This window comes from Myripristis murdjan, chromosome 8 (assembly GCF_902150065.1).
Source record: "Myripristis murdjan chromosome 8, fMyrMur1.1, whole genome shotgun sequence".
NCBI lineage: Eukaryota > Metazoa > Chordata > Actinopteri > Holocentriformes > Holocentridae > Myripristis > Myripristis murdjan.
The window spans coordinates 35,959,086-35,973,681 of NC_043987.1; the positions used below are offsets into that span (position 1 = coordinate 35,959,086).

At 43.9% G+C, this 14,596-nt stretch overlaps 2 protein-coding genes across 2 annotated transcripts; both read right to left on the reverse strand.

The window, feature by feature from the left end:
* Positions 1–299: 299 nt before the first annotated feature.
* LOC115363565 (interferon alpha-H-like) lies at positions 300–2,955 on the reverse strand. The gene is made up of 5 exons (XM_030057836.1): positions 2,827–2,955; positions 1,420–1,509; positions 1,172–1,333; positions 762–833; positions 300–395 (listed from the first exon to the last, which is right to left on the reverse strand). Exons 1-5 carry the CDS (start codon positions 2,953–2,955, stop codon positions 300–302), a joined length of 549 nt encoding a protein of 182 aa, XP_029913696.1.
* A 3,699-nt stretch (positions 2,956–6,654) lies between these two features.
* Positions 6,655–10,205, reverse strand: LOC115363559 (interferon a3-like). The gene is made up of 5 exons (XM_030057828.1): positions 10,080–10,205; positions 8,572–8,646; positions 7,946–8,104; positions 7,774–7,845; positions 6,655–7,168 (listed from the first exon to the last, which is right to left on the reverse strand). Exons 1-5 carry the CDS (start codon positions 10,203–10,205, stop codon positions 7,040–7,042), a joined length of 561 nt encoding a protein of 186 aa, XP_029913688.1. The 3' UTR covers positions 6,655–7,039.
* Positions 10,206–14,596: the final 4,391 nt, after the last annotated feature.

Genomic DNA, 14,596 nt, shown 5'->3' on the forward strand with positions numbered 1-14,596 from the left:
GAATGCAAATAGAAACCTATTCAATATTTTAAATAAATAAGAAAAAAATAAATAAATAGAAAAATAAACTCTGCCACTTAAATTCTGTCAATTAAAATCAATAAATAGATAAAAACGATGTTCCATCATTCATAAATAAATATAAATAAACAGACAGGCAGTGTGTATGTGTGTGTGTGTGTGTGTGTGTGTTCAGGCAGTGTGTGTGTGTGTGTGTGTGTGTGTGTGTGTGTGTGTTCAGGCAGTGTGTGTGTGTGTGTGTGTGTGTGTGTGTGTGTGTGTGTTCAGGTGCTCTGGCTTCAGGAGAAGCAGCTCAGGTGATGCTGCTGCAGGCCGGAGCGCAGAGCCAGCAGCAGATCCCTCCGCAGCAACAGCCAACCACAGCCAGCGCTGCCCTGCCAGAGGACACACCCCCACCCCCATTGGTTAGTGCACTGACTCCACCCATTCATCCATTCACCCATTCATTCATCCATTCACCCATTCATTCATTCATTCATTCATTCACAGCCTAACAAAGCCAGTCCTCACAAAATAAATTCACTCCATCAGTAAAGTTTCCAAATCAATTTCAAGCCACAAAAACTTTGGCAGAACCGCCATGGGTTCTCAGCTGATCACAGTGTTTCCAGGTGTACAGGTGTGTGTACAGGTGTGTGTACAGGTGTACAGGTGTGTGTCCAGGTGTGTGTACAAGTGTGTGTACAGGTGTGCAGGTGTGTGTACAGGTGTGTGTACAGGTGTGTGTACAGTGTGTGTACCTGCTGCTGCAGGACGGAGGTCAGGTTGCTGAAGTAGGAAGACAAAACCTCTGAGCCGTTCACCCTGGACAGCTACACAGAGAGAGAGAGAGAGAGAGAGAGAGAGACTGACTGATTGACTGATTGGCTGATTGACTGATTGATTGATTGACTGACTGATTGATTGACTGACTGATTGATTGATTGATTGATTGATTGATTGATTGATTGATTGATTGACTGACTGATTGATTGACTGGCTGATTGATTGATTGATTGACTGATTGACTGACTGATTGATTGACTGGCTGATTGCCTGATTGATTGACTGATTGATTGATTGATTGGCTGATTGATTGACTGACTGATTGATTGATTGGCTGATTGATTGATTGATTGATTGATTGGCTGATTGATTGATTGGTACTCACACAGCTCCCGTCCTCCACCAGGCGGTACAGAAGGTTCTGGAAGTTGTCCAGTTTCTGGGAGTCCCAGGAAACCCCGCCCTCGCCAACAGGAACTTCATTGTCCTCAAACACTTGCCCCGCCCCCTTCAGGGTCTCGTAGATGACCCATAATGTCCGGCGGCACTGCGGGGACCAATCAGAGTGAGATGTGAGTCACGTGTCATGAGGAAAGCTTCATGCTGTCAGTAACAATGTGAGAGCGCTCGAACCTGAGGCCGGCCGGACCCGGCGGGGAGGGCGGAGCTCGGGAAGGAAACCACAGAGTTGTACTGCAGGCAGTGGACTGGCAGCGGCCCCCCCTGCAGGCCACACAGGGAACAGCAGACAGAGGAACGTTTGTCATCAAGATGGCTGCTTCCCATCACCGAGCTAATGTAGGAAGCTAACGTTAAAAATCCTAATATCATTATTGTTAATAATAATAATAATGTTAGCTCTTCAACTCTACTCTGAGAACTCTACTATGAGAACTCTACTCTGACAACTCTATTTCAGGAACTCAACTTCAGGAACTCTACTTCAGGAACTCTACTTCAGGAACTCAACTTCAGGAACTCTACTCTGAGAACTCTACTTCAGGAACTCAACTTCAGGAACTCTACTCTGAGAACTCAACTTCAGGAACTCTACTCTGAGAACTCTACTCTGAGAACTCTACTCTGACAACTCTATTTCAGGAACTCTACTCTGAGAACTCTACTCTGAGAACTCTACTCTGACAACTCTATTTCAGGAACTCTACTCTGAGAACTCTACTCTGACAACTCTATTTCAGGAACTCTACTTCAGGAACTCTACTTCAGGAACTCTACTCTGAGATCTCTACTCTGAGAACTCTACTCTGACAACTCTATTTCAGGAACTCTGTTCTGTGAACTCAACTTAAGGAACTCTACTCTGAGAACTCTACTTCAGGAACTCTGCTCTGTGAACTCAACTTAAGGAACTCTACTCTGAGAACTCTACTCTGAGAACTCTACTTCAGGAACTCAACTTCAGGAACTCTACTCTGAGAACTCAACTTCAGGAACTCTACTCTGAGAACTCTACTCTGAGAACTCTACTCTGACAACTCTATTTCAGGAACTCTACTCTGAGAACTCTACTCTGAGAACTCTACTCTGACAACTCTATTTCAGGAACTCTACTCTGAGAACTCTATTTCAGGAACTCTACTTCAGGAACTCTACTTCAGGAACTCAACTTCAGGAACTCTACTCTGAGATCTCTACTCTGAGAACTCTACTCTGACAACTCTATTTCAGGAACTCTGTTCTGTGAACTCAACTTAAGGAACTCTACTCTGAGAACTCTACTTCAGGAACTCTGCTCTGTGAACTCAACTTAAGGAACTCAACTTCAGGAACTCTACTCTGAGAACTAAACTTCAGGAACTCTGCTCTGTGAACTCTACTCTGAGAACTCTACTCTGAGAACTCAACTCTGAGAACTCTACTTCAGGAACTCTACTCTGAGATCTCCAAGTTGGGTCAAAACGTTCCACCGCCGACGTCATCACATCAGACCTACTAGCAGCTGCCCCCAGTGCAAGACTGGTCGTCATGGTAACCTTCCCTGGAGAAATAAAGGTCAGAGGTCAGAGGTCAGGGTCCTACCATGTCTCTCAGCAGGTTGTGGGCCTCCTGGACCACGTTGCCTCGGAACTCGCAGGTCGGCATGGCAACCGCCATCAGCACTAGGCTGAGCAGCTGGAGGAGGAGGAGGCTGGAGGCCGATGGAGACATGGCTCAGCTTCTGGGTCTAGTCCTGGGTCTGGTTCTGGAGCCTCTGGGCCTGTTTCTGGGTCTGGATCTGGAGGCTCTGGATCTGGTTCTGGATCCGGTTCTAGATATGGTTCTGCTGGTTCTGGGTCAGGTTCAGAATCTGGGGATTCTGGGTCTGGTCCTGGATCTGGCGCAGGAGGCTCTTGTTCAGGTTGTTGGTGTGGTTCACCTGCTTCTGTGTCGGGTTCAGGTTCTGGATGTGGTTGAAGTTGTGGTTGAGGTTCTGGTTGAGGTTCTGGTCAAGGTTAGGGTTGAGGTTCTGGTTGAGGTTCTGGATGCGGTTGAAGTTCTGGTTGAGGTTCTGGTTGAGGTTCTGCTGGGTGTTCTGCAGACTGTCTGAGGTGGAGGTTTAAATAAGGCTTCATCCTGGACGCACAGAAAGTGAAACTCTGACATCAAACCCATGTTGGCACCTCAAACCGCAACGGGCCCGGAGTTCCCTTTTCACCCCCCCCACCCCCCACCCCCACCCCACCCCCATCATCTAGTCTCTTGCTTTTATTGTGTTGTTGTATTTTATTACTTGAAAAATTAAATATGATTTAGAGTTTTCATGAACTATTTATGCCCTGTTTTGGAAAAGTGCTGCATAAATAAAGTTCATTATTATGAGCAGCAGTGGTATGAAATCACCGGCTGTAATAATCCAGCATAATAATCCTCCCTGTGCTGTGGTGCTGTCAGATTACAGCTGGAGCTCAGTGAACACCTCTGGTACTGTGACAACACAAAAACCTTATAGGCATTATAGGCAGCAGATATATATACGTGTGTGTGTGTGTGTCTGTTTCTTATCAAGATATGTGTGTGATTTTATCTATCTGTCTCTCTCTCTCTCTCTCTCTCTCTCTATATATATATATATACATAGAGAGAGAGATAGACAGATAGACAGATAGACAGATAGATATTTAAGTTTTACAAAACAGTTTTACGGCCTGTAAAAGTCGTCCTCTGTTGAAAATCTGACTTTGTGTCAGGATTTTCAGTTCCAGGAAACCAAAGAAGAAAACCTGTCATCATTTTTGTTTGTTTGTTTGTTTGTTTGTTTGTTTGTTTTGACACTTGTCTTTTTCTGTTTGTCATGTCATCAAATTTCCAAACTGAGCAGTGAGGAAGGAAATCCCTTTCCCACCCCCCCCACACACTTTCAGTCTCTGTTTCTCTTTCCTGTCCTGACACACACACACACACACTCTCATGTCTGCAGCTGAGTCTACTTCCGCTCTCTCTCCATTCACTGTTTACCTCGCTCAGCCATCTCTCTCTCTCTCTCTCTCTCTCTCTCTCTCTCTCTCTCTCTCTCTCTCTCTCCTCTCTCTCTCTCTCTCTCTCTCTCAGTTTCTGGAGAGCTGGACTCTGAGGGGCCCCTGAGGGTCTCGGCGTCGCCCTGTGTCGCCTGCGGGGGTCCCCGAGGGTCTTCCAGAGGGTCGCGGCTGCTGACAGAAACAGAAAGTCACCCGTTCATCTGCTCTGTCACTTCACTCATTCATACGTGGTTTCCCCAGATTTTTTTTTTTTTTTTTTTTTTTTTTTCATTTTCCAGTTTTCTAGTCCAACAAATTCACATTACAGACCAACGCTGGACACGACGCTCAGGGTTAAAGAGCCAGACGCTGCAATCAGTCAAACTTCATTCATGGACATGTCAGATTCTCTCCATGGACGTGCACGTGCCTGACCACAGCCGAGCGCACACAACAGACACAAACAGCAGAACAAAAGATTCACTTACAGAAAAAAACTGAAATAGGAAAAAGAGGAAAGTAAGACTCATGAGAGCTAAGAGGTGGAATATTTCCAAACGAAGACCAGACAGATAAATCAGTGATGAATAAAACCTGATGAACCTCGTTAGTCCAACCATTTTAAACTGTGAACTGTAAAGATGAAGACAGCAGCTGGAGGTATGGACGGGGCAGAGGAGGAGAGCCAGGAGGACGGCTGCTTCACCCCACACAGCTCAACGCAGAACGCAGAACGCAGAGCGCAGAACGCAGAACGCAGAACGAACTTAGCAGACTTTATTGTCACTTTACAATGTACAACGAAATTCCTACATTCCTACATGTATGTGGATATGATGATATGTAGATATGTAGATATGTAGATATGTAAATATGTAAATATGATGATATGTAGATATGTAGATATGTAGATATGTAGATGCGTAGATATGTAAATATGTAAATATGTAGATATGTAGATGCGTAGATATGTAAATATGTAAATATGTAGATATGTAGATGTGTAGATGTGTAGATATGTAGATATGTAAATATGGAGATATGGAGATATGGAGATACAGATACGGAGATAGAGCTATATGTCTTTATCAATAGGGATCGATAGATATAATATATAGATATAATATATAATATATAGATCTATATATTTATCTAGATATAGATACATACTGAACAGATGTTTTCTGTACTCCCACTGCACCTTCATATGTACACACACACACACACACACACACACACACACACACACACACACACACACACTACAGTGCCACTCACCACTGTGCAGTAACCTGAAGTAAAATATGTTTTTGTTTCAGCTGCTAAGAAACCTGTTTATGTCCACATGGTATTTTCATCATGAGTGTGTGTGTGTGTGTGTGTGTGTGTGTGTGTGTGTGTGCCTGAGTGCAGCGTTGCTCTGCCTTTGTTGCCATTCCGATTACATCTTGTTTTTATACGTTATAGAAAGCATATATATTTTTTATTGTTTTTTCTTTTCTTTTCTTTTACTTTCACATTCGGCCCGTCAGGTCGCTCTTCAGAGTGATTCGTAGTTTTTTCTATTTCAAGCTACTTTATGATTTATTATTTTTACTCAATCAATTTGTATCCGACCAATCAGCGAGCGGCTGCGTGTCGGCAGAATGTAGAATTAGATCAAGCAGAAGAGACAGAGCAGACAGGAGGAGCTGCTCTGCCACGTTTCTGGAATCTTCTCCGCTCCATGTCGGCCTTCAGCTTTCCTCCTGTGGCCGGTCCGTCACACACACACACACACACACACACACACACATCTGTGAGGCTGCTGATCACACACACCTGAGAAGAACTGGATGCTAATATTTCAATTTAAAAAATAATATTCTGATTTAAAAAAAATGTTTGTTCCCTCCAAAGCGTCTTTTGGGCCGCAAGAGGCGAGCCGGCGGGCTGGATTTGGCCCCCGGGCCGCATGTCTGACACCCGTCTCCTCATAAGCTGCTACACACACACACACACACACACACACACACACACACACACACACTATATTAGGCTGTATGCACAGTGTGGTTTACTTTAGCTTGTAATAAACCATTTATTTACTGATTTGTGTGTTGATTGATTAATTGATTGAGTGATTGATTGATTGATTGATTGATTGATTGATTGGTTGATTGATTGATTTAACAATAATCTTGACAGGTCATTGGTGCAGACTTGAGGCACACACTTTTTCGTCGACTTCTAATGAGTTCTAATGTTTTCTAATGAGTTGTAATGCCTTCTTATGACTTCTAATGTTCTGTTTGTTTCTTAAAATGTAAATTGTTCTCTGGAGAGCCTCTCTGTCTCCTCCAGAGAGTCACCAATATCAATATCACAGTGATCAATCTGCTGTGAATATTGATCACACCCCAAACAGTTTCTTATCAATCATTTTTATTGTTTTCATGTTTTCAGTATCAAAGTGATGTTCCTCACACAGCTTCATGTTTTCAAGTGCATCCAGACACAAACACAACACGTAGAATAAATAACAATAACAATAATGATAATAATAATATGAAAATAAATACATAAATAAAACAGCATGTTGTTCATAAATAGAAAATAAATAAATATTTTTTTACAAAATCAATAAATAGTAGAAATGACATCATCATCTTTGGCTCTGTGCCTGCCTGAGTAAAATCCAAAATAAAGGAGCTCATTAAAAAGAGCTGCACGTTCTCCCAGTCAGAGCGCCCCCTGCTGGCAGCAGGTCAGTGTGCTGCAGAGCGCCCCCTGCTGGCAGCAGCTGTGTGTGCAGCAGGTCAGTGTGCTGCAGAGCGCCCCCTGCTGGCAGCAGCTGATCCTCTGATGGAGGCGAACAGCAGGTCCAACTGCAGCAGATGAGATTTAGTTTCTCTCCTGATGAGCTCCCAGGACACAGCCGCCCCGCCCTGCACACACACACACACACACACACACACACACACACACACACACACACATTGTAAGTATCACTACACACACAAACACTGCAAGTATTATTACAGCACACACACACACACACATTTTAAGTATCACTACACACACACAATGTAAGTATTACTACAGCACACACCCACACACACTGCAAGTATTACTACAGCACACACACACACTGCAAGTATTACTACAGCACACACCCACACACACACACTGCAAGTATTACTACAGCACACACACACACACACACACTGCAAGTATTACTACAGCACACACACACACACACACACACACTGCATGTATTACCACAGCACTGTAGCTCCGCCCCCTGATCAAAACACTGTTGGTATAAATAATTTTGCTGATGTGATCAGTTCTAACAGCACTGTTAGTACGAGTAGTACTAGCAGCAGTCGTAGTAGTACGTGCAGTATGTGTGTGTGTATGTGTGTGTGTGTGTGTACTGTAGTAATACGTGCAGTGTGTGTGTGTGTGTGTGTGTGTGCTGTAGTAATACGTGCAGTGTGTGTGTGTACTGCAGTAGTACTTGTTAGTAGCAGTAGTACATGTGTAGTACCGTCTTCTGCAGAGTCTTTCGTAGTTTCCTGTAGTATCGTCTCAGCCGACGCTCCCGTTTCCTCTCAGCCACCTGCACTCAAACGCACCACAACACTGCATTACTACCATTACTGTTGCTGTTGTTGTTGTTTATTTGTTGTTGTTGTTGTTTACTTGTGGCGGGGACTCACGCAGGGCTTGAGGCCGTCTGTCTGTCTGTGCAGCAGCAGCAGGAAGTCCTGGCTCCTGTCTGTCTGCCAGGGGGGGAGAGAGACAGACGGGTCGGCCGGCTCAAACAGACCAGAGATCAGATCCAGACTGTCTCTGATGAACAGCAACCTGTCGTCCACCTGCACACACACAGACAGGTGAGAGAGAGACAGGTCAGGGAGACAGGTCAGTGAGAGAGACAGGTCAGAGAGAGAGATAGGTCAGAGAGACAGGTCAGAGAGACAGGTTAGAGAGAGACAGGTCAATGAGAGAGAGAGAGAGACAGGTCAGAAAGAGAGGTCAAGGAGACAGATAAGAGAGAGAGACAGGTGAGAGACAGACAGGTTGTTCAAACTGAGGAAGCTGTTTATTAAAGACAAACTGAAGGAATTCGAGCTGAGCAGCTCAGACTGATCAATACAGATCAATAGATCAATAGATCAGCAGAAAGACAGACAGATGGACAGATCAGTGGATCAATAGGTGGATCAATAGATGGATCAATAGGTGGATCAATAGATGGATCAATAGATGGATCAATAGGTGGATCAATAGATGGATCAATAGGTGGATCAATAGATGGATCAATAGGTGGATCAATAGGTACCTTGGCGCTCCTCATTTGCTCGTAGAGGCGATAAGGAAAGGAAACTGGACTCTCCTGTTCAGTCATCGGCCCGCCCTGCAACACCACCAATCAATACCAATCAATACCAATCAATACCAATCAATACCAGTCAATACCAGTCAATACCAATCAATATAAATCAATACAAATCAATACCAGTCAATACCAGTCAATACCAATCAATATAATTCAATGCCAGACAATATCAATCAATACCAATCAATACCCGTTGCAGCAGATTACTACAGCTGACTCAGCAGAGCAGCATCATCATTATTATCATTGTTGTTGTTGTTGTTGTTGTTGTTGTTGTTTAGACCTGTGCTCCCAGTCCAGTCCTCCAGTGCTCCCTGTCCTGCAGGGTTCAGGTTCACACACCTGCTCAGGTACATCTGCTTCAGCCAATCAGCATGAAGCCCTTCAGCCAATCAGCATGAAGCCCTTCAGCCAATCAGCATGAAGCCCTTCAGCCAATCAGCATGAAGCCCTTCAGCCAATCAGCATGAAGCCCTTCAGCCAATCAGCATGAAGCCCTTCAGCGGCTCAGCTGGACTGGGAGCACCAAACCAGCACGTGGGCTGAGTCTACACGGTCCTCACGTCACTTTGACGGACTGCACCTTTAACAGGTGGGAAAGCTTCCGTGCTTTTAATGTGAAACAACCTCAGAACTTTTAACCACAGCATCATCATCATCATCATCATCATCATTATTATTATTATTATTATTATTAAAGGACTTATGTCTCAGCAGGATTTGAAAACCTTGTCCATGCATTTATCTTCAGTAGACTTGACTACTGTAATGCTGCCTTCACAGGACAGCTGCAGCTGATTCAGAATGCTGCTGCTCGAGTCCTCACTAAGACCAAGAAAGTGGATCACATCACTCCAGTCCTCAGATCTTTACACTGGCTTCCTGTGTGTCAGAGAACTGACTTCAACATATTGCTGTTGGTTTATAAAGCACTAAATGGTTTAGGGCCAAAATACATCTCTGATCTGCTGCTACATTATGAACCATCCAGACCTCTGAGGTCGTCTGGGACAGGTCTGCTTTCTGTCCCCAGAGTCAAAACTAAACATGGAGAAGCAGCGTTTAGTTTTTATGCTCCACATGTCTGGAACAAACTCCCAGAAAACTGTAGATCTGCTGCGACTCTCAGTTCTTTTAAATCACAGCTGAAGACTTTTCTGTTTGCCGCTGCCTTCCATTAAACCACATTAAGGGTTAATATTTTACACTGCACTGTAACTTTTAACTTCCTGTTCTATCTTATTCTCCTTTTAGCTTCTTTTTATTCATTGTTTTTATGTATGTTTTCTTATGTTGCTTTTATATTGTTTCTCTATGTAAAGCACTTTGAATTGCCTTGTCGCTGAAATGTGCTGTACACATAAACTTGCCTTATTATTATTATTATTATTATTATTACTATTAATATTATTATTACTATTGTTGTTGTTGTTGTTGTCGCTGCTACTCACCAGCTGCTCCACGAGCACGAGGGTCCAGTTGCTATAGTGACCGTAGTGTTCCAGCCAATCACAGCGCAGGCCGGGGGTCGCGGCGGCGCTGCAGAAGAAGAAGAGCACGAGGGTCCAGGTGAGCATGGCGACAGGAGGAGAAGAAGAACATGCTCGCTACCTGAGCTCAGGACTTTTATTAGGACAGGACACACACACACACACACACACACACACACACACACACACACACACACACACACACACACACACGGGAAAGAGAAAACACATCGCAAAAAGGAGAAATTCCCACTTTCTCCTCTCCTTTCCATTCTCACTTTCCAAACACACACACACACACACACACACACACACACACAGAGAGAGAGAGAGAGAGAGAGAGAGAGAGAGAGAGAGAGAGAGAGAGAGAGAGAGAGAGAGAGAGAGACTCACCCGTCTTTAGTTCCTCGGGAAAATCAAATTAAAGTCAAACTTTGTCTCGCGGCTCTTTCACTTTCCAAACCGCCGCCGAGCTGCTCGAGACGCACCGGAGCCGGAAGCCCCGGGCCTGCCCTCCAAAATAAAAGCGGAAACACCTTGAAAAGCCACACACGGAGGTGAGAAGAGCAGGAAATGTCCGGAAGTCCCGGAGCGAGTCTGGAAGCTGAACACAGGAGCCGTTTGCTCTGAGCTCTCCGATAAGAGCTGAAGCTCTGCTGCTACACGAGACATGCCGTGCTTTTATTTTGAAGGTCAGAACACCCTCTTATGCTTCCGCTCTCTCGCGCTCTCTGCTGCCACAAATGAATGAATGAATCAGTTAAAAACAACAACAACAACAACAACAACAAGGACAGTGAAGATGATCGTCATAACTAAACAGAACAAGAGTTGAGAAAAACAAATAATTTGTGTTTCCTCAGAACGGACTCACTCTTCAGTCTCACTGCTCACAGGTCCAGTTTGTTTTCTATTGGAACGTTTTTATTGACAAATTAAAAGGCAAATTCCCCGCTGATCAATAAAGAGTCAGATTCAGATTTTATTGTGAAGGAGAAATCACTTTCCACTTTTTTTTTTTTTTTTTCTGAAAACTTCCGGCACATTCCGTCACCGATGACATCATCACTTTCACTCTCTCCGTTTCTCTTTCCCTCTCTCACTTTCTGGTTGTCAAGGCAACTGTCACTCTGACGAGGCAGCGTGACATCACCGCCCCCGGGGCTGCTGGGTAATCAAGCTGAGCGCTGCCTGCTCGCTCTCATAATAATAATCAAAACAACAACAACAACAACAACAACAACAACAACAAGTGCAGCGTATGATCATATTTATTGACGAAGCGACAGGATAAACAAACAGGGAGCACGTCAGGCTGCTGCCTCCTGTTTGGATATTGATTATTGATTATTGATCGAAGCAAAGCTGATCAGATCTGAGCTTTCATTAAAAGATCAATACATCAAATATTTCATTTAAAAACACCAATAAACAACAAGTCAAACAGCAACTGTAAACAATCAATAAGTAAATAATTAATAAATTATAAACATTCAGCAAAACTCAGTTTCAATATTAATTTCCAATAAACATGTTTCAATAAATATCAACGAGCCGGGCAGATCGCCTGACGCCGCTCATAAAGAATAAATACACACACATACACACACACACACACACACACACACACACACACACACACACACACACACACACAGCCAAACCCAAACTCAGACTGTTTTCTTTTGAAAGCAGCTGATGAAGCTGATGTGTCCTCATTTATGAGCTGAATAAATCAGCAGCAGGATAAAGCTCAATACATTTTCCTCACCACGAAATCTGTTACATTTTTTAGCTGCAAACTTAAAAACACAGGACAAATTTTAAAGTCAAAAAGCAAAAATATTTTTATTGACTCTTTTATTACTTTTTAAATAAACAAAGTGCAGACAAACTAACTGGAACAATGAATGTCTTAAAACTTTTACAGCCGTTGTAAATGAGCAACAATAAGCCAACAAAAGCACAAACTGTCTTCAGTCTAACTCATTAAAGTCATCTGGGACAGGTGCGCCTCCTCTCGGCCAATCAGCAGTGAGCGCTCAACTTGAAAGAAGCCTGAGCTAAAGTTCACCTGTGGGCAGGTGAAAAAGGCTCAGGATTCCATCTCCAAGGTTTTTCCTGCTGCCGCCTTCATCAGAGCACGATGACATCATCATCATCACAAACATGTATTTAAAGCCAGGGCAATTACTTAGCCACGCCCACCTGATGAACACAGATCATCCCCACCTGGGAGGGCGGGCAGGTGCTCACTTCATTATCAACCCTCTATTGGTCAGCAGATCACAGACAGTCAGTCGAGTCACAGACAGGAGGGACAAACATCGAATCACAAAACACAACCTGAGTGCTGCAGACCCCAAAGCCTGAAGGACACGGAGCATCTAACCCTCGAGCAACAACAACAACAACAACAACAACAACAACAACAACAACAACAACAAGAAAAATGATGATGATCATGATGATGATGGTGATGATGATGGTGATGATGATGATGATGCCACAGCGCTGTGCTCTTAGTGTCATGGCTGAAGTGACGCTGAAAGACAGAAACACCTGGAGACAGAAACATCTGGAGACAGAAACATCTGGAGACAGAAACACCTGGAGACAGAAACACCTGGAGACAGAAACATCTGGAGACAGAAACACCTGGAGACAGAAACACCTGGAGACAGAAACATCTGGAGACAGAAACACCTGGAGACAGAAACACCTGGAGACAGAAACACCTGAGGCCTGTACCATAAAGCTGGATGAACATAGTCAGGCTTTCTCTTACTTATCTGGCTTCACTTAACCAGACATCAGCACTCAGGATTTTCGGTCCCATAAAGCCACACATCAACTCACTAATTCAACCCAGGCTTTCCAATCTAGATCTGTGTGCGCTCACATAAAAAGGGCGGAGTTTGCTGCATGCGACCAATCGCAGACATGGAAAAATCTACCCGAGCCGCATACGTCACAACCGAGGAGTAGACAATAATCATTAATAAATACGAGAAATATAAATCAATAATCCAGGCAAAAAGCAACACAGTTGCAGCTGCCAAAAGCCGCAAGGAATGGTGGCAAAAAATCGCCGACTGTGTCAATGCGTAAATTAGTGGGATTATGATATTACTTCCCCACCATGACGGCACGAGTAGAAGTGACTACAGTAACGTGTGTGTTCAGTAAATGAATGTGTCTCCCACTCAGCCACACACTCCCGCAGAGGAACTGGCCCTCTCTCACAGTGAGGGTCGACCCTCGCTGGACCGCTGCCCTCAGTTTGAGTTTCGTCAGAATCGTCACTTTGATTCAACTGATTCTGATATTTCATTTTATAAAGCATCTGACGCCTCGTGATTATTCTGCTGGTTAAAATATTATTTCACTGTCACTTAAAGACAGTAAAACATTTAGCATCAACTCCCATGTGGACTTTTCAGGGCAGACTCCCTAAATACTAAATATGAGCAAACTAATGGAAACCTATAGGAGCCCAGAGGCTGGCGTGTATTTTATTAAACTTTTATTTAACCCTCTGAATTAAATTCCCCTAATTTATTTTCATAAACATTAAAAAAAAAAAAAAAAAAAAAAAAAAAAAAAATTAGGCTACATCAGTCTACAAGATAGTCATGAGTAACCAAAAAAAAAAAAAAAAAAAAAAAAAAAAAATAGCCTACAAGAAGAATTGTAAAATGTATTAATTTTAATTTTATAAAAGAAGAAGAAAGGGAAATGGGCAGGCCATTTTCCAAGAGAGCTGATTGGTCAGTAGGTGGGGCTTTTCTACCTGCTGAGCTCTTATCCTGAACTTAACCTGCTCCGGAGCAGGTTAGGTGTTCAGCATACGTTACCACGGCAACGTAGCCCGATAAAAAGTAAGCCACCTTTATGGTACAGAAAAGCCAGGGTTAAGCCTGAAGTTAGCTCGCTAAGCCGAAATCCAGCTTTATGGTACAGGCCTCTGGAGACAGAAAGCAGGAAGTGACGCGGCGTGATGATGCGTTTAGAAGCATCATGGCTGTGCTGAGGATGATGATGGAGTGATGAAGGTGGGAGTCACCTGGCTCTGCAGGGCGCTCAGCGTTCTGCTGCTCAACATCTGGAACACGCTCTCTGCACGTGCACGCTCCTGCTGCCTCCTCAGCCACGTGCACGCCCCTGCTGCCTCCTCAGCCACGTGCACGCCCCTGCTGCCTCCTCAGCCACGTGCACGCCCCTGCTGCCTCCTCAGCCACGTGCACGCCCCTGCTGCCACCGCCATCAACATCATCACCATCACCATTTCTTTCTTCCTTTCTTTCTTTCTTTCCCTCTTTCTTTCTTCCTTTCTTTCTTTTTTCCTTTCTTTCTTTCTTTCCCTCTTTCTTTCTTCCTTTCTTTCTTTCTTTCTTCCTTTCTTTCCTTCTTTCGTTCTTCCTTTCTTTCCTTCTTTCTTTCTTCCTTTCTTCCTTTCTTTCTTTCTTCTTTCTTTC